The 23,475-nt window shown below is 46.4% G+C and overlaps 2 protein-coding genes across 3 annotated transcripts; both read right to left on the reverse strand.

Annotated features, from left to right (window-relative positions):
- Positions 1-6: 6 nt before the first annotated feature.
- DOK3 (docking protein 3) lies at positions 7-2,982 on the reverse strand. The gene is made up of 2 exons (XM_027867202.1): positions 2,134-2,982; positions 7-347 (listed from the first exon to the last, which is right to left on the reverse strand). Exons 1-2 carry the CDS (start codon positions 2,197-2,199, stop codon positions 33-35), a joined length of 381 nt encoding a protein of 126 aa, XP_027723003.1. The 5' UTR covers positions 2,200-2,982; the 3' UTR covers positions 7-32.
- Positions 2,983-8,644: 5,662 nt separating this feature from the next.
- On the reverse strand, positions 8,645-20,732 carry DDX41 (DEAD-box helicase 41). 2 transcript variants are annotated; one of them, XM_027867199.1, is made up of 17 exons: positions 20,649-20,732; positions 16,480-16,575; positions 16,164-16,323; positions 15,777-15,851; positions 15,159-15,219; positions 13,603-13,739; positions 13,298-13,370; positions 12,963-13,116; positions 12,660-12,796; positions 11,894-12,056; positions 11,609-11,740; positions 10,972-11,043; positions 10,644-10,740; positions 9,926-10,075; positions 9,721-9,792; positions 9,061-9,171; positions 8,645-8,867 (listed from the first exon to the last, which is right to left on the reverse strand). In XM_027867199.1, exons 1-17 carry the CDS (start codon positions 20,715-20,717, stop codon positions 8,731-8,733), a joined length of 1,896 nt encoding a protein of 631 aa, XP_027723000.1. In that variant the 5' UTR covers positions 20,718-20,732; the 3' UTR covers positions 8,645-8,730. The 2 variants fall into 2 exon arrangements, with proteins under 2 accessions (XP_027723000.1, XP_027723001.1); XM_027867200.1 differs by lacking the exon at positions 20,649-20,732 and adding an exon at positions 18,805-18,845.
- Positions 20,733-23,475: the final 2,743 nt, after the last annotated feature.

Below are 23,475 nucleotides of genomic sequence, written 5' to 3' on the forward strand. Positions count from 1 at the left end.
TCAGTCTCACCCCATCACACACACATACTCCCCTAGCTCAGTCTCACCGGAAATGCCAGATGACAGATGTGAGCCATCCATGTCTGCCGGTGCTGGGCGGCCAGCACGTGGCTGCGTTCAGTGGTAGTGAGCAGGAAGGCGGTGGTGTCCCGAGGACAGCTCTCACCGTCAGCTGGCACCACAGACACACAGTCAGCCAGCCGGATCACTCGCCGGTCACCCCGACGCCCACTGGGTTTGTCCCCTGCTGGTCCGCCCCCACCATCTCTTACGTCCCAGCTTTCCAGTCGGGCCACTCCTGAAGGGCCGTCAGCATACAAGAAGGCCCACACCTTCCTCCAGGATTTCTGCAGGAGGCAGGCACAGGGGGAAATCTTGGAGCTGCTGTCCCATGGCCCTACCTGCCCACTGAGGGGCATCTGGGCTCCCCATGGGCCAGCTAGCACTCCTGAACTAAAGGTAGCAGCCGTGGATCTCTCATGCCCAACCAGGGGTGGGAAACCTGCGACCTCAAGGAGGCCACATGTGGCTTTCTAGGTTCTTGAGTGCAGCCTTTTGACTGAGTCTAAGTTTTACAGAACAAATTCTTTTATTAAGGGGATTTGTTCTGTGAAGTTTGGATTCAGTCAAAGGGTTGCACTTGAGGACCTACAGCGCTGCACATGGCCTGGAGGCTGTGGGTTCCCAACCCCTGCCGAGACCCTGAGCCTGGGGCTGATGACTGACAAAGAATGTCAGGCATTTCAGTTACAGGAAGCTGGGCACGCTGCTTAGGCTCCTAGCTGAGGGCTTCCTACCCAGCCTGTGTCTGTGGTCACTTAGTGGCAAGGACATTTCTCCTGGTCCAGTCACCAGAAATACAATATTCTCTCTTCCTCCCCCATTCCCTAGCTCAGCTTAGATGTTTCTAGGCCAGTTATGCCCAAGACTGCCCAAGATTGTGCCCCAATCCATCCCACTCACCACCTGCTTTGGTTATACAAGCCTCTTCCCATTTAAGCCCAAGAGAGAGTCAACCCAAGCTCAGACCAACCTTGAAAAGATGTAGGGAAGTGCAAGGACCCAGGCCTAGCCCCTGACCGGGCTCCCTGAGCACACACACATATATACAACTCTGGGATATCCCCGCTCCATGTCCTCAGCATCCACAGGGGGAGGGAAATCCTAGGCTGTGTCACCAGAAGAACAGAGGAAGGAAACATGCAAATAGTCACAGGGAAGGAAGTGGCCTGGGTATCTCGTAGCAGTTGAAGTAGATAGAACTTCTGGCACCACTCAGCGTAACCTTGAAATATGTGTGTTGGGGGGTGGGGGAAGGGATGATAGCATGAGAGACAGAGGGAGAGAAGCAGATATCAGAGGATCAGAGGCCACTGGGCCAAACCCCCTGAACTTACAGGTGAGGAAACCAGACCCAAAGATGTTCAGCGATTTACCCACGGTCACCCAGGTAGTAAGTGGGGGAGCTGGCATGTGAGCCTGGGTCCTATGACTTCATCGTACAGTCAGAAGAGTAAGGTAAAAGATGATGGAAGGACAGAGGAACAGAGGGACAGAGGGAGAAAGACAGTTGCAGGAGTACTGGGAAAAGCACTGGACTGACAGTCAAGAGACCTGGGTTTTAGTGTGACCTTGGGCAAGTCACCTCCCCTGTGGGGCTTCAGTTTTCTTCTCCATAAAATGGTGGACATGAATCCCCACCCAGCCTGCTTCATGGGGCCGTTGTGAGGCCCAAAGGAAATAATGAACGAATGAACAAGCATTTTGTAAATGATAAAATAAAAATAAATGTAAAGAATCATTACATCATAAGTTAAATTACAAATGTAAAATGAACTCTCCAGGTCCTTTCTCCCTTTGACCCAGTTCAGAGGGCAGGCCCTGATAAGACTAAAATCCCTGCTACAGGTTCTCTACGACTCAAGGCCCATGTCAAGCCACAGGGGCAACCCTCCCCAACCCCACCAACACACACACACACACACACACACACACACACACACACACACCCCGGATTCCCAGCACCAGCCCCTCAGTCCCACCCTCCCCAATGCTCGGGATCCACAAGAGTGGACAGCAGGTTCCTGGTCCCATTAGGGAAGGGGATGGTCTCCAATCCCAGTCAGTCCCCACCTTGCCAAATTTCACATGTTGCTGGTAGAGAAGCCCGTCCTTCAGAGGCGTCTCTTGGGTGTCCATGACTGAGGGGCCAGAGCCCAATGCTCAGACAGCAGCCCTGAAGCAAATGGGGACAGGCAACTTCCCCTTCTTGCTACTTCCCTTCCCCCCCAGCCGCAGGAGGGAAGGAGGCTAGGGTGGCCTGGGGGAGGGGTCAGGGCCCACCCCTACTCCCTGGCAACTCTGGGAGAACCTGGGGTGGCTTGGGGTAGAAGGCCAGGAAGGCTGTTCTTTACCCCTGCCCCTAGTCTTTCTCCTGCCCTATGTGGAGGGCTCTGGAGGTGGGCAAGGGCCCTGCCCTTCCAGCTCCAGGTCATAGGCTGGACCCACATCAGCTGTCTTTGAGACATGGGTTCTGCTGAGTCATAGGCTTCATCTTCGTCCCTTCCTGCTTCTCCCCATCCTCCCTCCCACGAGTTAGAAAAGAAGAGGGGGCAGAAGCAACTGCTCTATGTCTAAGATCAAAGAGGATTTGTCTAACAATAACTACCATTTCTACAAGGTTTTAAAGTTTGCAAGTCACTTGATATACATTATCTCATTTGAGTTTCTCGACAACCATATGATATCATTAATACAGGCATTACCCCCACTTTACATATGAGGAAACTGAGGCAAAGGGCAGTTAAGTGACTTGCTCTAGGTCACATGACTAGTAAAAACAGGATCTGAACCCAGGTGTTCACTGACTTCTAAGCTTAACACTCTGTCTGTTACTCAACATTGCCCTCCCCTCTGCCTACAATTTTAATATTTTTTCCATGTTTATTTTAAAGATATTTTAAAAGGAAGTCACGTTTCTGTCAGTCATCTTCAGATATATCCCCCTCTCTGGCCAGTCCTCTCCTACAACAAAGAAAAAGTAAAAAAAGCAAAACAAAACAAAAAAAAAAAACAACCCCCCCAAAAAAAAGGAAGGTTGTGCCTCAGTGCTCCAGCAAATTCCTTCATGTCAGAGAGGAGGAAGATGAGGGTTGGAAAAAAAGGGACTTGCTCAAGATTACATTAGTAGCAAAGCTGGACTTTGGACTTCAAACCCAAGGCTCTTTCCACTAGGCTACACTGTCCATTTGTGCTTTTGGTCACACCGTTCTGCCAATGCCCTTCCTGTTTATATTTATATCTTAGCCATCCTTTGATCTCCAGATCAATTTTCACCTCCTCCAGGAAGCCTTCCTTGAGCATTCCAGTCTCATCAGCTCCCCCTTTTCTGAATTCCTATTCCATCAAAGACTTCTGGGAAGCTAGAGATTGCTGGTTTTGAGTCTTGATTCTGTTACTCATCCTGTGACCTTGTGCAAATGCTTTGCCTTCTCGTGCCTCAGTTTTCTTCTCTGTAAAATGGGAATACATTACTTGCCTCATGGGGCTATTTGTGAAGTATAAAGACATTAGAGAAATGGAAACTAGAATTGAAATTAGACACTGAGCTCCAAAAGGGATCATCTCTGTCTGGTACACATCCTCTCTTGGTCTTGCGAGGTGTGTGGGGCCCATTTGTTCAAAGAATGATCATCCTTATGTATGTGTATCTGTCCCTGAAATCCGAGCAAACGGAAGGCGGCTGAGTTCAGAGGAGAGAACACTGGATCTGCAGCCAGAGAACCTGAGTTTAACTTCTGTCTCAGCTCTTATGTGTCTTTGGACAAGTCACTTCCACTCTCTGTACCCTAGTTTTTCTCATCAATGAGAGGGGTGAATGAGATGGTTTTTAGGGACCCTCTCAGCTTCAAATTCCCAAGCTTTCAATGGAACATCTGGTCTGGTAGCCTACTCAGTGTTTAGTAAAGACTCCAGACACAAGTGCTATTTCTCCTTCCTGACTACCTTTTTAAAAATATTTTTTATATTTTTTCTTGATATTCCAGATCTTTTATTCCTCCAGATTAATTTTTTATCTGGCAAAAGTACCAGTATGTAAAATAAACCCACATAAATTATTGTGTTTCTGTATACTACCAACAAAACCCAGCAGGAGGAGATAGAAAGAGAAATTTCACTTAAAATAATTACATAACATATAAAACATGTGGGACCCTACCTACCATGACATACACAGGAACTATGAATACAACTACAAAACACTCTTAAAGGAAAGAAAGACAAACCTAAATAATTAGAAAAAAAAATCAATTGCTCATAGGTGGGCTGAGCCAATAAAAAAAAATAGGAATACTACCTAATTTACTTATTCATGCCATACCAATTATACTACCAAATGATTATAGAGCTAGAAACAAATAAAAATTCATGTGAAGAAACAAAGGTCAAGAATCTCAAGGGAAATCATGAAAAAAAATGGAGAGGGGGGAGGAAGGAGGCCTAGCAGCACAGATCTCAAACTATAATATAATTATCAAAATTATTTGATATCAGCTAAAAAATAAAAGTTGGTAAGTGGAACAGTTTAAGTCAGGGGTGGGGAACATGTGACCTTCTAGGTCCTTGGGTTCAGCCTTCTGACTGAGTCCAAGTTTTACAGAACAAATCCTTTTATTAAGGAGATTTGTTCTGTAAAGTTTGGATTCAGTCAAAAGGCCATACTTAAGGACCTAGAGGGCCACACGCAGCCTTAGGACTGTAGGTTCCCCACCCCTGGTTTAGGTGCACAACATAACAGGAGCAAACAAACACAACAGTGTAGTGTACAATAAATTCAAAGACCCCATCCCCTAGGTCATGGACAAAAACTGCTGGCAAAATTGGAAAGCAACCTGACAGAAATTAAGGTTGGGCCAATACCTCACTCTGCATACCAATATCAGCTCCAAGTGGATACATGACATAGATATAAAAGGTCACATTAGAAAAATTAGAAAAGCAAGGAACAACTACCTTTTGGAAAGGAGAGTTCATGATCAAACAAAGGATAGAAAGGATCACAGAAGATAAGACAGATAATTTTGATTATTACAAATTAAAAGGTTTTTTGCATAAACAAAATCAATGCAGCTAAAATTAGAAGAGAAAGTTAAATGGGAAAACATCCCTGCATAGGTTTCTCTGATACATGTCTCATTTCTAAGATATATTAGGAACTGATTCAAATGTATAACATTAAGAGCCATTCTTGATTGATAAATGATCAAAATATATTCATGGCAGTTCTCATAAAAAGAAATCCAAGCTAACAATTAACAGATGAAAAAAATGCTCCACATTACTAATAAAGAAATGCAAATAAAAACAACTGAGATTACACTTCACAACCATCAGATTGACAGTTGACAAAAAAAGAAAATGACTATTGTTGAAGGGTTTGTGGGAGGACAGCACAAAGCCTGGCATATAGTAGGTGTTTAATAAATGTTTATTGATAGATACTGTTAGTAGAGCTGTGAATTGGCACAGCCACTCTGGAAAGTAATTTGGACCTATGCCTCAAGTCACTAAATTGTGCTGGACCTTTGACCTAGCAATAACTCTGCCAGGCCTATATCCCAAAAAGATCTAGAAAGGAGGGAAAATGACCCATATATACAAGAATATTTATGGTAGCTCTTTTTGTAGTGTTAAAGTGCAGGAAAAATAAGGGGGTAACCATCAACTGGGGAATGAAGAAGTTATAGCTTGTGAATGTAATGGAATACTATTGTGCTGTAACAAATTTTAAGAGAGAATTTCAGGGAAACCTGGGAAGACTTATATGAACTGATCCAGAGTGAAATGAGTAAAACCAGAATATTGTACTATAACATCAATAGTGTAAAAACAAGCAATTCTGGAAAAACTTAAGAACTCTGATCAACATGATCAATCATAATATCAGAGGACCAATGATGAAGGATGCTCACCATCTCCTGATTGAGAGGTGATAAACTCAAAACGTAGGATGAAACTTACATTTTTATGATCAGTTTTTTTTGTGTGTGTGAGGCAATTGGGGTTAAGTGACTTGCCCACAGTCACACAGCTAGTAAGTGTTATGTGTCTGAGGCTGGATTTGAATTCAGGTCCTCCTGACTCCAGGGCCAGTCCTCTGTTCACTGCACCACCTAGCTGCCCCTAGACATACATTTTTAGACATGGCTAATGGGGAAATTTGTTTTGCTTGATTATGCATATTTGTTACAAAGTTTTGTCTTTCTTTTGTTCCTGTTGAAAGGTGGGAAAATGCTTCTTAACTGAAAAAAATTTTTTTTAAATATTCCTTTAACTTGGTAAAATATTTCTTTGGAAGTTTTATCGGTATGGCATTAAAATGATAAATTCACTTTGGTCGTATTTTTAGTTTTATTATATTGGCCTAGCCCAGCTATGAGCATTGAATATTCCTCCAGCTAAGTTCTTTATTTCTTTAAAGAGCATTTTGTAATTAAATCTATACAAGGACTGAATCTGCCTTGATAGGCTGACTCAAATGTTTTATGCATTATGTAGTTACCTGGAATGGAATTTCCCCTTCTATTACTGCCTCTTGGATTTTGTTGTTATTATATAGAAATATTGTTGATTTTATGGATATATTTTGTAGCCTGCAGCTTTGACGGATGCTACTGTCTCAAATTAGTTTCTTTGCTGATTCCCTAGAATTTTCTAAGTAAACAATTTAGGGATAGTTTTACCTCTTGGAAAAAAGTATTTTTTTTTTTTATCAAATTTCTCCAATAAGAGTTTAGTATTCAAGATTGTGTGTGTGTGTGTGTGTGTGTGTGTGCACACGCGCATGTGTGTTTGTGTGTGTATACACACATATATGTAACAGAAATACATAAGACCCAAAGCTATTCCCCAATAGATAAATGGTTAAAGGATATAAACAGTTCTCAGAAGAAAAAATGTAAACTATTAACAACCATATGAAAAAATGCTTCAAATCACTAATGAGAGAAATGCGAATCAAAACAACCCTAAGGTTTCACCTCACATCCAGGAAATTGGCAAAGATAACAAAAGATGGGAATAATTCATGTTGGAGGGGTTGTGGGAAGATAGGCACAGTGATACATTTTGGTGGAGCTGAGAATTAGTACATCCATTGTGGAACCCAATTGGGAATTATGCAACTCAAGCGGCTAAAATCTCTATAACCTTTGACTCAGAGATCCCACTGCCAGGCACATAGTCAAAGACTGATAAAAAGGCTCCATAGACACCAGAATATTCATAGCAACATTTTTTGGTGGTAGCAAACAACTAGAAACAAAGGAGATGCCCAACAATTAGGAAATGGATAAACAAATTATGGTAGATAAATGTAATGGAATATGACTGTACTAAGAGAAAGGACAAACATGCTAAATACAGAGAAGTGAGGAAAACAGTATACACAAAGACTATGTCAACACAGATGGAAAGAATCATGATCACAAATCAGTTAAAATGAATATTTCAATATTATAAAGAAATAAGAGAAAAGGCCTCCCTCCAACTCCTCTAAAGGTAGAGAACATGGCTGTGGGACACCGCATATAATGTCGGATTTTTCTGATGCACTGATCAATTTTGATTTTTTCTTTCCTTTCCCTTTTTCTTAAAAAAAAAAAATTCTTTGTTATAAGAGATAGCTCTTTAGCAAAGGGGAAACAGAAAAACGTAGTGGAAAATTTAAGTGACATAAAAACAAGAACTATCAATAATATTTTATTTTAAAAAAGACACTGGGCCTAGGAGGCTACAAGAAAGGGGACTGTCAAGCAGGCCCCGGCCCTCCTCTTTTGCGACTCATGGGACTTTTCATCCCTCACTCCTACAATCAATTTTATGGGAGGATTTGGGAGGCAGAAGGTATGAGGCTAAATGCTGCAGGTTATAATAGAATGGACAGGAAACATCACTTAAAAGCAGAAACCATCCCTCACCTCACAATTTTCCAGACTTGTTCCACCTACTAGTTATGGTCCTGGGAGAGGGGACAGTCTAGGAAAGAGAAATAGGAGGCTGGGAGACAGGTAAGCAGGAGCCCAGGAAGAGACCCACACAGCAGGCCACCCGACTACTTAGGAAATGGGCATCTGCTCCCGCTAGTTTTGGACCTGACCAAGGGGTAGCCTATGAGGAAGAGGAAGAAGAAGTCACAACAGGACAGGGTTGCAAAACAGCCTAGGCCAAGTGTTTGAAATTGGTACTTGCCTCAGCCTGCTTTTCCAGGGCACAAAGATGAGGCTGAGCGGTAGGGGTGGGGGAGGAGACAAGAAGGCTTCTGTGCATGGCCAGTGACAGAGCCAGAGCACACAAAGTACTGTCTTCCACACTGAAATGCAGCAGGGAGCCAGAGGACCTGGGTTCAAATCCTGGCTTTGACATATCCAGCTGAGAGGATCAAAGCCTCAGAGCTTTTTTTCTTAGTAAAATGGGGCTAACACTCCTTTCCACTACCTTTTCATAGGGTTATTTTGAGACAGGTGCTTTGCAGACCTTAAAACATTATAGACATGTGAGCTCCGTCCTTCTAATTTAACAGGTGGCACCCTCAGAGGAGGAGAAGGTGAAACGGTGGAAGACAGCAGTCCTCTGGGGGCAGGGTCGGGCCAGCCCAGGCAGAGAGTCCAGGCGGCCTCTCCTCGAGGGCTGCCGGCCCCTGGTCTCCTGGCTCCAGCCCCGCCGAGGGGCTCAGAAGTCCATGGAGCTATGGGCCAGGTAGTCCTTGCGGCCAATGTTGCTGACCTGTTTGGTCTGCATGGCCTCCAGCTTGGGGCAGTCGGTGATGCGATGGCCCAGACCCCCACAGAAGGTGCAGCCTCTCTCTCCTAGAAAAGGATGATGACATTTAGAGCTGGAAGAGACCTCAGAGGTCACCAAACCCTAAGGCCACTCCTTCCCCCAACAAAGCCCAGGAGTACATCCAAGACCCCCCAGGGGGTCGCACAGCAGCCATGCTGAGAACGGTCATAATGACCATGGGTGCCCTGGACACCACCCCAGCCCCAATCCAGGCATTACCTCCAATGTCCAGCATGGACTCATCCCCACAGTGGAGGACCTGCAGCACAGGCGGCACCTTCTGCTTGGCTTCAAGCAGAAGGGCTTTGAGATCCATGAGTACTGATTCGTCTGAGATGGAAAATGGAGAAAGAAGCATCAGGCTCAGGTCAGCCAGAGATGGGCCGCTGGGACAATGCCCGCCCCAGGATCTGCCTGACACAGGGACCGGTGAAACGGGAATTCTGGGAGCCCGGGGTTCTGGTCCCTGTTCTGCTGCTCACTCACTGGGGGACCCTGGGCCCGTTTTCATCTCTGTGAGCCTTGACTTCCACCTATCTTAAGTGAGTTTTCTGGTTGGACATTAAAAATAGTTTTTTGTATCCCCCGGAGTGTTTCCCACAACACCCCTGATGTAGATAATGATATGGCTCTCATCAAATGTTCTATGAGATGACCTCAGAGATTTGGTTACTTGGCCAGGACATAGCTAATAAAGAACAAGACCGGCAAGTGGCGGGGGGGGGGGTGTCAGGGGGGTCTCCTGAGTCACAGGAGCCTCCGTCATGCTACACAAGAGACTCCAGGGTCCTGCCAGGACTGCCTCCTCAGGCTCCATTGCACCCTGGCCCAAGAGGCCTCCTGGAGTCTCGTCCCTCCCCTCCCAAGCTACACACTCACCACAGGCCTTGTTGATAAAGGTGGTGGCGATGCCTGTATTCCCAGAGCGCCCTGTCCGGCCAATCCGGTGAACTGGGAGAGAAGAAGGTGGAGAGAGGACGAGGTTCAGAGACGGGTGACCACAGGAATCTTCACCAAAGCCCCATCCCCTGAGGGTGGAAGTCAGGAGCCCAGCCCCGAGTCTCCCCACTCCCTGGGGCACCACCGTAATTCTCAATCTCCTCAGGCATATCGTAGTTGATGACATGCTGAATGGCTGGAAAGTCCAGGCCCTTGGAGGCCACATCAGTGGCCACTAAGACATCTTTCTTCCCATCCCGGAATGCCTCGATGGCCTTGGTCCGCTCTTCTTGATCTGGAAGGAACAGGGAAGATGGCAGGGATGTCAAGGCTTGGAGGAAGAAGGGAGGGGACAGCGCTAGGGCTAAGCCAGGAGAACCAAAGGTTAGCTACGGCTAAGCAGGGTCAGGGATGGAGAAAAGGGTGGGACCCAGGAGAAGAGGAGAGGGCGAAGGGAAGAACCATCTGCAGTCCAAAGGATAAAAGGATTAAAGGGGACAAATGAAATTCTGGGTCCCAGCTCTTCTCAGCTGCCAGGAGGCCTCACCTTCCAGCCACACTCATCTTCATTCTCAGCTGCTTTGCTCAGCTTTGATTTCATGACCATGACCCGCACTAGGGGCTCCCATCCCCTTACCTGCTTTCTCTCGTATGTTGTCTTCCCCCATTAGATTGTAAGCTCCTTGAGGACAGGGACGGTCTTTCTTTTCCTTACAAATATCCCCAGCATTTACCAGCATCTGACATAGTAGGTGCTTAATAAATGTTTACTAACCACTGACTAACCCTGTCAGAGGAGCCCCACCCTTGTCAGAAGCAGGCTTTATTGGAGAAGTTTTTTATCCCGGCTCCTCTCCACTCACCTTTGCCTCCATGGATGGCTACAGCCTCCACACCCTTGAGAAGCAAATATTCATGGATGGCATCCACATCTGCCTTCTTCTCTGCAAAGATCAGCACCTGCCCCGATAGGCATCACATATCACACCTAGACCTAACCAGCGCCAGTGTGGGGGCAGAACCTGGAACCATCCTCCTGCTATGCCTGGCTTCTGGGCCCCAAGGAGTCTTCTTACCAACCATGTTCTATCTCCTCCCACAAAGATGAACCCTCTCCCAGGCTGCTAGGGCCCATCCTCCTCATTCCCACCACCCCCCGGTAGGTTATGAAGGGGCAGCAAGCAGACTCACTGGTGGGGGTGTCTTCTGCAAACACTCCAGCAGGTACACCATCTTGGCCTCTTCCTTCACATACTCCACCTCCTGTATATCCCCACCCCAAGAAGAATATCAGAGTCCAGGCTGACCAGGACCCTCATGTCCCCTGACATACGGCCCAGTCCTCTGCCAGTGGGCCATGGGACAGGGAAAGACAATGCCATGTGTATGCAATCTCCCAACTAAACTAAGTCACATGAGGGCAAGGGCCATGTCCTAGCTAAGCTGTATCTCTCCCAGCAGCAGACAATGACTGATCAATCATTTGCTGAACTGAGCTGCCATCACCTTGGTGGCTCTCAGGTTTCCCAAGCCTCAGGTGACAAAAGAGCCTTCCCCACAGAGAGGGGGATCCAGGTCAGACCCCTGTTGGGCCATGGGAAGTCTGTCCTGCCCAGAGCCAAGGCTGGCCGAGCCCAGGGAACCTTCTGGTGGGCAGGAAGTTGGCAAATAAGAAACCCATTGTTTCACTCAATTTCCTGAGCTTGGCAAGAGCAGCTGTGGGTGTGGAGAGATGGGGGCTGGGGATGGGGGGGTGACTACTCAAACCTCAACATTGGGACTGACTCCAGCTGAGGAAGAAGCTGATGTGGAAGTCTGCCCCTTGTACCTGGATGACGTCCAGGCTAGCAGCGCCTGCCCGGCCCACGTTGATGGTAACAGGCTTTACCAGGGCACTCTTAGCAAAGTTCTGGATCTTTTTGGGCATGGTGGCACTGAAAAGCAGTGTCTGTCGCTGGCCCTGAAGGAGTGAAGGAGAGAACTGAGCTGGTCCTGGGGCGTAGAAACACAAAAAAGAGGGGAGGGAGAGATTTCTCCACGAGCCAAGACTCTTGGTGGGGCCAAGGCTGGGAAGGAGGAGGGGATTGTGAGGAGAGGTCTCTGGGTAAGGCACCTTGAAGTAGGAGAAGATGGTTCGGATGTCCCCCTCAAAGCCCATGTCGATCATTCGGTCAGCCTCATCCAGGGCCAGGTAGCGGCAGATGTCGAGACTCACCATCTTCTTCTGCAGCAAGTCCATGAGACGCCCAGGGGTGGCCACCATCATGTGCACCCCACTGGAGAGGGAAGGGACTGTTTTGTCTTTGTATCCCCAGTGCCTAGCACAATGCCCTATATGCAGCAGGAACGTAATAAATGCTTCTTGAAATCAAGAGAAGCTAAAGTCAAGGATCAAAGGCATGAGGCAGGATCAGCCTTTCCTCTGGACCACAGGAATCACAGGACGCTGCCTAGGCAGTCAATGACCACTACTAATTGAGTTAGATTAGGTGCACAAGCCAAAAGGCAAAGGAAGAAATGACTCAGAGCCCAGTCCCAGGCCTGGGGGAGCCCAGTTGGGAGATGAGGAAGGCCAGGCCCAGCTCCGAGGGCTGATCCAGGAACCAGATGTGCAGAGGGGAACAACCTCCCAACTGGTTTCCAGGGACATCACTCACTCCATGACTGTATCCTCTCCCGCAGCTGGAAAAAGTCCAGTCTGAGTTAGCATGTCCAAGGCCTAATATAACTGAGTGCAGATGCTTGTGCAGGAAAGGGGGATCAATAGATTCAAGTTGATGGGGGTGGATGGCTTGTGACTGGCCTGACAGAGAGTGACTGGAAGGTAAAACCAGGGCTGGGCACAGGGCACTGCCAGAGGCTAGGATGGCTGTACTTACTGCCGGATGGTTTCCATCTGCTCCTTGACTGACATGCCCCCAATGCAGAGGGCACAGCGCAAGGGTGGCGAGCTGTCTTCCTGCAGTAGCCGACAGTAATACTCCAAGATCCCGTGGGTCTGACGGGCCAATTCTCGCTATAAGCAACAAGAGACAGGTGAAGCCTGGTACGCCTTGTGCTAGGCTGCCCCATTACACCGTTCAGGAGCGGCCCTGTCAAGGTTCTCACCAGGGCAGCCCACTTAGCAAGGCATTCTCTCAGGAGCACCCCCACCCCCCACCCCTGCCATCCTTTCTACTTACTGAAGGGCAGATAATGAGCCCATAGGGCCCCTCCCTCTTGGAGAATGGCAATCTCTTCTCCTGTTCCAGGCAAAACATGATGACAGGCAGAGTGAACACTAATGTCTTGCCAGAGCCAGTAAAAGCAATGCCGATCATGTCACGGCCAGAAAGGCTACAGAGGAAAAGGGGAGGAGAGAAGGGAGAAAGTAGAGGAAAGCGGCCTTGTGAGTCAAACCCGACAAGGAGGGCCTCTGGGTGCTATTTCCCAAGTCCCACAGGTGATCAAGTCTTCCAAGCTTCAGGTCTGGCCGAGTCTCTTGCCAGGACCCCTTAGAAGAAGGGGCCACACTTACATGGTAGGGATGCCCTGGATCTGAATGGGAGTGGGGTGGTGGATTCCCTTCTTCTTCAGGCCTCTCAGAATGGCTGTGGACAGAACAGCAGAAGTCCAGATCACGCCCCAGTGTGAAGTAGCCCCTGCCCCTGGGTAGGCAGCAAGCCATCCACAGACTACACATATCAAGTCAGTGTGACTGCTGATCGTGGGAAGACCTACCCACCCAGGGATACCACTGCACGTCAGAATATGTGGTAGGGGCCCTATATGCTTATATTATATGTTTCCACACATGGAGAAAGGAAGAAAAAAGAAATCTACCTGCAGGAAACTTCATTTCCTTGAAGCTCTTGAGAGGGGGCGGAATCCCCTCGCCTTCCACCAAGATGTGGTACTTTTTGCGAACACGGTCATGCCGGGCTTCAGACATGCTCAGCACATATCGAGGGGCCTTCCAGCTGTGTAAGAGGGTACCAAGGGAATTGGGTGATGCCTCTGGGAACGAGCTGGGTGTTCTCCTGTCAGCTGACCTGAGCCCCTGACAAAGCCAGACCTTTCTCATCCCACGAGCGAGATCCCAGAGGCCTGGGGCTATGGCTGGCCTTCTCCTTCTCCATTTCCATCAGTGTTCTTTACTGATTAGCACATTGAGCCCTGAGAGGCTGTCCAGACTTGGCACTGATGCTGGCTGCTGGGAGTTGATCTTTTCCTTAAACATCCATCACCCTCCCCCTTAGCCTCTTCACCCCCAGTCCTTCAAGGTGACCCTCAACCATAAAACATAACAATACTCATTTCCAGAGCACTTTCCAATTTACGAAAGTGCTGTGCTCACAACAACATTGCTTGGTGGTACTGTTATCCCCATCTGGATACTGGAGTTCAAGAAAGATGAAATGACTTGCCTAGTATCACCGAGTGAGCGGAATATTGCATCACATACCTCAGAGCTCTGAGGAGTCTCAAGTCATCCAGTCTACCCCAATTACAGCTCAACCCTAGCTCTTGTGACCCCCCCCATTCCAGCCTCTTTTCCCTCTAGTGTGCTGCCATCTCAAGGCACAACTTGCTGGATAAAGGCATAGATGCACACCCAAAATCTGCAGATGACACTGAGCTGGAGAGACAGGAATAACACTAGATAACAGGAGTCAGGACCCAAAAGGACACTGGGCTGAAGCTAATAAAATTCAATCAGGGTAAATGACAAATCTTAGACTTGGGTACAAAAAACTGACTTCACAAATACGAGATGGAGGAGAAACAGATAAAGAGAAGTTTGTCTGAAAAACATCTGGGAGTTTTAGTGGCCTGCACGTTCAATATGTGTCAGCCCCAAAAGCCAACATGGTCTTGGGCTGCACTGAGAGGAAGGAGCACAGCTTCCAAGAATAGGGAGGCGACGGTCCCACTGTGGGAGGCACAGGTTAAGAAGGTGACCCTTTTAAAGTCAGAAAGTGTTCAGAGTAGGAAAACCACAACAGGGAAGGGCCTTGAGGTCAGGTCATATGAAGAAAGAACTGGGAATGCTCAGAGTAGAGAAAACAAGACTTGGAGGAGTCATGATTTCAGCTGCTTGAAGGGCTATCACATGAAAAAGAGATTAGTCATGTTCCTTTTGGCCCCAGAGAGCAGAAGCAGGAGCAGTGATGGCTAGGATAGCAAAGGGTCTGATTTAGATTAGACTTCAGAAAACGCTTCCTAACAATTAGAGGGGTAGAAGGGGCTGCCCTTCAGGGGGCAGATTCCCCTTCCTGGATGCCTTCCAGCAGAGGCTGGATGATTACTTGTTAAGTTGTAGGAGGGATTCCTTCTGGGCTGGCAGGCCATTGAGGTCCCTCCCAACTCTCAGGTCCTATGACTCCGGATTCGAGTACCTGGTTTTGATGGGATCATCATAGGTGATTCCTTTCGCCATCTCTTTCACCGACATGAGAGCTAAGGACAAACGAAGCAATGTTACAAAAGGTTTCCAATTCCCTGTTCCCCCTTTAAGGTCTAGACCTTAAGGGATCGGCCCCTTTGGCCTTGGGCACCTGGGGAACCCAGGGGACCTGGCTGTCCCAACCAGGTCAGTGTCCATCCCTGGAAAATATGGAGGCTGTTAGGTGGTACAGTGGATACAGCTCTGGCTCTGGAGTCAGGAGGATCTGAGTTCAAATCTGGCCTCAGACACTTGACACTTACTAGTTGTGTGACCCTGGGCAAGTCACTTAACCCCATTGCCTAACCCCACCCCCCCAAAAATCAATTACATTGTAAAATCAATATAGTAGAAGTCAGAGGTAATATTAATTTGGGGCAGCTAGGTGTTGCAGTGGATAGAGCACGGGCCCTGGAGTCAGGAGGACCTGAATTTAAATCCAGCCTCAGACACTTGACACTAGCTGTGTGACCCTGGGCAAGTCACTTAACCCCAATTGCCTCACCACAAACAAAAAAAAAAAAATATGCCCTGACCCAGAAAAGTAGCCCTGGTGTCCTGCTGGACTCACCTCGGCCCTCTGCCACACTCTCCAAGATCTTCTCCTCCTCTTTCAGCTGCTTCTCCTTGGCAGACTCTTTCCGGGCTGCGGAATACGTCAGAGGGAACCTGTAAGCAAGGCCCTGAGCCCAAAGTACTCTGGAGTCCCTCATCCAGCAATCTTAAGAGTTCAGAGATTGTCTGATCCAACTACTAGTTGGGCAGGAATCCCCTATCCAACACACAGCCTCTGCTTAAAGACCTAAGGAACTGACCCCTGGAGTAGGAGAATGAAGACCCATCCCAAAGAGGGCTCCTGCTGTCCACCCTTGGTCACGCTCTTGTCCCTCCCTCCTCCCCCCTGTTCCTAGAAGCCTGGGGCAGCTCCCCCAGCAGGCTCACACCCCAACCATGCTACCTTCTGCCTTCTCCTTCAGGTGCTGGTGCTGGTCCAGGAGGCTGACATTGGACTGGGGGCCCAGTGGAATGTCATCTTCATCTCCTCGGGGCTCACTGCCACTGTCTTTCTGCTCCTCCTCCGCCGCTCCCTTCCGTCGCAGCTGTAGCAACTTCTGTAGCTGCAGAAGGGACCCAGGAGTGAGACCAGGGGCCAGTAGCCTCACCAAGTTGGGAAGGCTGAGATTTCTTGCCCCCTCCTCCTTCCATAGGCCTTGGGAACATCCCTTCCCACCACCACCCCTAAACCATCCCAGCAAGCACCCCCCACCCCCTACCATTTGCTGCTTTCTCTGCTTGACAGGCACATAAGGCACATAGTCCTCATCCTCTGACAGGCCTCCCGCTGTGTCATCTTCCTCCTCTCGAGGTCTCTGAAGAAAGTGACAGGTCACATAGGTAAAGGGCAGGAGGAGTGTGGGGTAGCTAAAAGAACACTGGGCTTGGAATCGGTACAATTCAATTCAGTTCAACAAGCATTTATTAAATGCAGGCCTCCTGTGCCATGTACTATGCTTGGCTCTGAGGATCCAAAGACAAAGAAATGAAGACAGTCCCTCTTCGAAAGGAGTTTCCATTTTGACGTGGGGACAACACGATGTGCAAATGAGTAAATATGAAAAATATTTAAAGTCATGTGGGCGATGGTGGGAAATGTTAACAATAGATGGGATCTGCAAAGGCCCCATGCAGGAGGTGTCGCTTGACTGAGCTGGAGGTGAGGCAGGAGAACATTTCAGACACTTCAGACAGAACAAAGGCAGAGAGCCAGATGAGAGCCAGATCTCCTCAGGGAAAAAGCCAATAGGCCAACTGGGCTGGAACCTAAGAGCTGGGGAGGGGGTGGTGGTGTGGGTTGAGGGGAGTGATGAGGGAGGATGTGGAATATGCCTGGAAAGGGATGTTGGATACAAACTGTGAAGGCCTTTAAATGCCAAACAGAGTAATTTATATTTTGTCTTGGAGAAAATGGGGAACCACTGAAGCTTTTTGAATAAGGGAGTGACATGGTCAGGCCTGTGCTATGCTTTTCAGAAAACTGGTATTATATCACAAAGCTGTTCACGAAGAAAGTGCTTTTTAACAATAAAGTACTAAAGAAATGTGAATCATTATTGGCAAGGGAGGATGCACACTTCATAGGCAGAGAAAGATCACTGGATCAGAAATTAGGGCCTATAAAGGTCCTAATAGATCCTCTTGTTCAATTTTACAGATAAGGAAACAGGCCAAGAGAGAGGAAATAAGTGCCCCAAAGTCAAAGAGTTGAAAAGTTGAGGCTACAATCTAAGGCTTGTTCATCCCAATCCAGTAGCACAGAATTTTTTCACCTTTTCTGTGTCTTGGACCCCTTGGGCAGCTTTTCTAAGTCTGATGAAACTAAGAATAATGTTTTTAAATGCACAAAATAAAATATATAGGAACCTAATTATCTTGAAAATGAAATTTTATTTTTATTTATGTATATTTTTAAACAAGTAAAAAACCGCAGGTAAAGAATCTTTTCATTAGATGTTGTCTCGCCTCTTCTAATTTTTTTTAATTTTTAAATTTTATTTTCAGTTCCAAATTTTCTCCCTCTCCAACCCATTGAGAAGGTAAGAAATACATATGCTGTCGAACTTCTTCAAAGGTGTGTATGTGTATGTGGGTGTATAAATACCTGTTGCATTTTTTCCTGTTTTAATTCCTGGGAACCTGGCTTCCAACTGCACTATCCTCCTGAAACAACTCTCTTCCAGTTTAATACTGACCTTTTCACCAAATACGACGGTGGACTCTCCTCCCCAAGTTTTTCAACTCCTTGACTTCTCTTCCATATTTTATACAGTTGGACCCCTCCCCCAAACCTCTTCCTTGGTACCCTCTACTCCCCTTGGCTTCCAGGTCACTGTTCTCTCCTGATTTTCCTCCCACCTTTCTGACCACTCCTTCAATGATCTTCCTCCCTAAATCTGCCCCTTATGATAACTTTTCTCTTTCTGTTGGGGGCACCACTGTCCTTTCAGTCACTCAAGTTCACAACCTTAGTATCATCCTTGATTCTTCTCTCTCCTTCACACAGAAAAAAAGGTCAAGGTCTCCCACTGCATCTGGGCACATCTCCAGTCATCCTGATCTATGTCTAGCCACTGGACCCAGATGGCTCTGGAGGAGAAAGTGAGGCTCGTGACCTTGCACAGCCCTCCCTCACTTAAAGCCAATTCACTTGCAAGTCATGACTTCACCTTCCTGATGTCATGGTTCTCTAAAGACAAACAATGATCAGTGAGCAGTAGCAGTTGCCCCACTGGGACCCAACTGGCCAGTTCCAGTTGGGCTACACAATTCCTTCCCTCCCTCCTCTCCCTCTGTCCATATGGGGAATCATACCCTTACCTGAGGGTGCTCGGCCCAAAGGAATATCAATTTTAATCTTTGAAACCTTATAAGATGCCATGGGATTTATGGGCTAGATTTCTTTTTTAAGGACCATGTCTTAAACCCAATAGCAATTGTCTCTGTTTTAGCCAGAAACCCTGAGGGTCTTCTTCTCCCAGACTGATTTTGGTTTTTTGTTTTTTTGACTAGGAAAAGAGGACATTCTTTGAAAAGTTTCTTACCTAGCCTCAATCACTGAATGGGTGTTGCCTCAGTCAAACTAGACCTGGGAAAGACTTTAGCTTAAAAAGGCCAAGGTCTCTCACTACTTCCGGGGCCCACTTCCAGTTGTCCTGATTTATATCTTGCCTCTGGACCCAGATGGCTCTGGAAGAGAGAGTGAGGCTGGTGACTTTGCACAGCCCTCTTTCACTTAAATCCAATTTACTTGCAAATCATGACATCACCTTCCTGAGGAAGGACAAAGAACACATGCCCCTCCACTCAATTAAGTATCCATCCCACCTCCATACTTCTCATAGCTACTCTCTCCCCTCTAATCATAGTTACCTCATTGCCTGGACTGTTACAGAGCCTTCTCTGATCTGGCTTCCACGCCTGCAGTCTTTCCCTTCAACAATCTACCTTTCACACAAATGCTAAAATAATTGTCCTAAGACTCAAGTGTAACAATGTTACTCCTCTGCTCAAAAGACTTCAGTCCTCTCTATAACGCTAGAAGAGCTTTTTAAAAAATAATAATTTTTAACATTCATTTAAAAAACTATTTGAAAAAAATTTTTTTGGAATTCTAAATTCTCTCTCCCTCCTGCCCCTACCCCTACCTACTGAGCGGGCAAGCAATATATCAATTATATCTTGAAAACACAATTAGCAACAGTATCAATATATCACATCATCAATTATAACAATTGTATCATTGCTTGCTCTCTCAAGCGTTGGAGGAGGGAAATTTTGAAATTCAATTAAAAAAATGATATTAAAAATTTTTACATGTGATTGTTAAATACTTAACGAAATAAAACTATATTGAAAAAATTATACATGTGAAATCATGAATGAACAAGAGCTCTTAACCTTTTTTATGCCATGGACCCCTTTGGCAATCTGGTGAAACCCTTCTCAGAATATTTGCAGTTTACACTCTTAATTGAATAAAATGCTAAATCTCAATTAGAGGTCGGTGGAAACAGTTAGAATTTCCCCCCCATCCAAGTTCAAGGACCCCCCTGAAATCTAACCACAACCCCCTTGGGCTGAGAACTTCCTCTCTACAATAAACACTTCTCGCTCCCCCTCTCAGAACCCCAACACGTCCCCGCTCTGCTCCCACTCCCCACCCGGGGTCCCATCTATACACATTTGCTCAAACTCTTCCCTCTTCCACCCTCCCAGTACCGTGCCCAGTACACAGTGGGCGCTCCATAAGTGTTTCCTGATGGATTGTAGAGGAGGAAACTCAGCAACAAACCCGAGTGTTTGGGAAATGGGGGCTGTGGTCGCCTCGCAGGTCCCAGGCCCCCCCGCTTCTTCCCTTCAGGCAGGAGCTCTTAGCCCGCGGCCCCTTTGGGGGTCCGTGGGTAGATCTCCTGGGACCCCTGAACGCGAATGGGGAGAACGTGGCTATAACTGCTTTTCGGTATAACCGGGTTCTTCGTAATCCTGAGCATTTCGTTTTATGTATTTAAAAACGTCCGGAGGAGAAGCCTGGGGGGGCTGCGAAGCAAAAGCAAAGGTAAGAAGCTCAGGCTCAAAGGCTCCCGTCCTGGGAGGCCGAGAGGAGAGGCAGGGGAAGGGAGCGCCCCGGATTCAGCCCCACTAGGGGGTCTAACCCCAGCTCTGCCCCGGCCGCGCTGTGTGATGCTGGTAAAGTCGCTTCCCCTCTCAGGGCCTCGGTTTGCCCATCGGTAAAATGGAGGAGAGGAGAAGAGTGAGTGTTTGCGGACCGACAGGTTCCTACGGGGGCCCTGGGGCTTTTTCTGGCTGACTGCACTGCTGAAAAACACCGGGAGGGGAAGAGAAGTCGCGGAAAAGCCAAAGACCGACACCCTGCTCCGACTCCTACCTTCCTATCCGCTTCCGGGTCCTCCATGTCGCGAAGACCAGTCACGTGGCACACGAACTCCACCCCCATATGAATTTACCCAATCACCTCGAGGAGGAGGTTCCTGTCTTCCAGCAACCCCCCTGACTGGTCCTGGACTCTTTTATGGGCTGCGTCGAGGGACAAGCTTCCTTCCAACAGCAATGAAGCATGCGCACACGATAGGTTTGGTGATTCTGCGGTGGGGTAGCGGAAGTCCAAACGCCTAAGGGAGGGCTTAGCGCCTGGGTTATTGCGGGATACTGGAAGAACCGAGAAGCGCGCCCCCTGGGGAGTCTTCTCAGAACTGAACATCCCTATCTGCCCCTTCACCTGAAGGCAATTCATTCATTCAGACAGGGGTAGACCGGTTAGGAGTGGGGCAGTCTTAGCACGGCTCTTAAAGAAAATAATCAATACTCTAACCCCTTTATTGTACCATTTAGGGAAACTGAGGCCTAGAGAAAAGAAACTGGTCCAAGGCACACAGTCACTAGGTAGCAAAGCCAGGATTTTTCATCATCATCATTGAACTAGTATAACATCATTATTGTTAGTCATCTTATTCTCATCTTTTTCGATGAAATTCAAAGAGAAACTGCCACTATCTTACTATTATTCTTTTATATGTAATGTTCTGCTACTGCCCGGGTGCCTAACTTTTCTGTAGTTGGATAAAAATATTGGGACCTCAATAAGACCACCAAGTTGAAGGGAAAGTCCTCTGTGAAAGCTCTATGGATTCCAAATCACTAATAAGGAAAAATGCAGATTAAAACAACGTTGAGGTTTCACACTTTGACCATCCTATTGCCAAAAGATGAATATGGCAAAGGTTAGGGGGAATGTGGAAGGACAGGCATGCTAAGGCACCATTGGTGAAGCTACAAACAGTTCTGGAAAGCCATTTGGAATTATACATTACATCCCAAAAGTAACCAAACTGTACAAACCTTTTACCTAGCAATACCACTATTAAGCATATACCCCAAAGAAATAAATAGAAGAAAGGACCCATGTGGAATTAATATGAACGTATATCATGTGTATACATGTATGTATATGTGTGTGTTGTGAGTGCATACATATACATGGATATGTCTATAGATATACATATTGTATGTCTGTGTATATATGTATATGTGTGTGTATTTTTTGTGGTAGTAAATAGCTGTAAATAAACAAAGAGGGTGCCCATCAATTGGGGAATGGCTAAACAAATGATGGTATGTGAACATAATATTACCACACTACAAGAAATGATGAATATGAAGAATTCAAAGAAAATTGGTAAGATTTTATGAATCGATAGAGTGATATAGGCAGAAATATGAAAACCATTTGCCTGACGAGTGAAATAATGTAAAAGAAAATAACCCTGAAAGACTCCAGAACCCAGATCAATGAAATGATCAATCATGACTTCAAGAAACTGATGATGAAGCATGCCTTCTTGGCAGAGCGATGATGAACTAAAGGTGCAGAATGAGACATGCATTTTTATATATGGCCAATGTGTTGATTTGTTTGAGTGACTGTAATTATTTTTCACTGGGGAGATCTTTGATATATTTGCGTGGGGTGTGAGTTAGTGAGAAGTGGCAGACACCAAAAGAAAACATCAATAAAACAAAAAACACAGAAGAAAACAAAGTTCAGAAGGGGACACAATAATATAGTTACTACCATTTAAAATTTAATATATACTTTTAAAATGTACATAACAGAAATTCATAGTTTAATATACAATCTTTTTTGTTCTTTGCATACTGGAATGTTTTTTTGTTGGTGATTGTTAAGTTCACAATAAAAAAAGGAAAAAAATTTAAAGGATTTATGAAAGAACATGGACAAGAACTGGACAAGAAGGCATGGATCAATGATCTACACTGATGGGAGATCACAGATCCATGGAAAATATTGAAATATGAATACTAATAGTAAACAAGCAAAAAGTGGCTCACATTCGTAGAGTGTTCTACAATTACATTTTCTCATTCTATCACAAAAACCTTGTTAGGGAGTTGAGACAAGGATTATCATCTCCAATGGGATACTTCCCATTTCTATAATGCTTTAAGGTTTATAAATAATTTCTCTACAACAACCCCATGTGGTAGGCTGTGCAAGTATGATTATTCACTTGCCCAAAGTCACAGAAATGGTAAGGGACAGAGCTGGGACACAAAGTTAGGTCTCTAACTCCAGATCTAGGACTATTTCCACTACATCAGTCTATAAGAAAGAGGGTGTGAGAACGGGGGAAAGAAAGAAAAGCATTTATAAAGCACCTACTATGTACTAGGCACTGTGCTAAGTATTTTTTTTTAAAATGATAGTCCCTACCCTCAAGCAGCTTACATTCAAATAGGGGGAAATAACACATATATGAGAGCAATGACAAGGGTAAGGAGTGAGGTGGGAAGGGGATGGGGGTATAAACAGGTCAGCAGCCACAGGCAGATGGTAAAATGGCCTGGATGGATGGCTATATGCTACCTGAGGCTAAAGCCTAGTCTGATGTCCAAGGACAGTCTGTGAATTTGTAGTAGACTTAAGTGGGCAAATTTGCACAAACCTAGATACCAATCATTTGGGTTGGGTCTGAGGTCTAGAGCTCCAAAAATTAGTAAATTAACTTCTTCAGGGACAGGAGGTATGGGATTCTGGAAGAACTGGGTGTGTGAAGGTTTAGGTCTCAAGTCCAGTGTGGAGAATGCTGGTTTCAGTGGAGAAGTGCAGGTCAACAATGAAAGGCAGAATAAGATGTCTTGGGTGGATAACTGGATGAAATGTAAAGCTAACACAT

The sequence above is a fragment of the Vombatus ursinus genome, unplaced genomic scaffold (genome assembly GCF_900497805.2).
Source record: "Vombatus ursinus unplaced genomic scaffold, bare-nosed wombat genome assembly UNPS02014785.1, whole genome shotgun sequence".
Classification (NCBI taxonomy): domain Eukaryota; kingdom Metazoa; phylum Chordata; class Mammalia; order Diprotodontia; family Vombatidae; genus Vombatus; species Vombatus ursinus.

Bases quoted from the DNA above. Each gene is read 5' to 3' on its own strand.
- DOK3 (XM_027867202.1), bottom strand. From the start codon at position 2,199: ATGGACACCCAAGAGACGCCTCTGAAGGACGGGCTTCTCTACCAGCAA. The intron at 348-2,133 runs GTGGGGACTGAC...TGCCTCCTGCAG, and splicing joins AACATGTGAAATTTGGCAAG to AAATCCTGGAGGAAGGTGTG.
- DDX41 (XM_027867199.1), bottom strand. From the start codon at position 20,717: ATGGGGGTGGAGTTCGTGTGCCACGTGACTGGTCTTCGCGACATGGAG. The intron at 16,576-20,648 runs GTAGGAGTCGGA...CACTTTCTTCAG, and splicing joins ACCCGGAAGCGGATAGGAAG to AGACCTCGAGAGGAGGAAGA. The intron at 15,220-15,776 runs GTGAGTCCAGCA...GTTTGTCCTTAG, and splicing joins GAGTGTGGCAGAGGGCCGAG to CTCTCATGTCGGTGAAAGAG.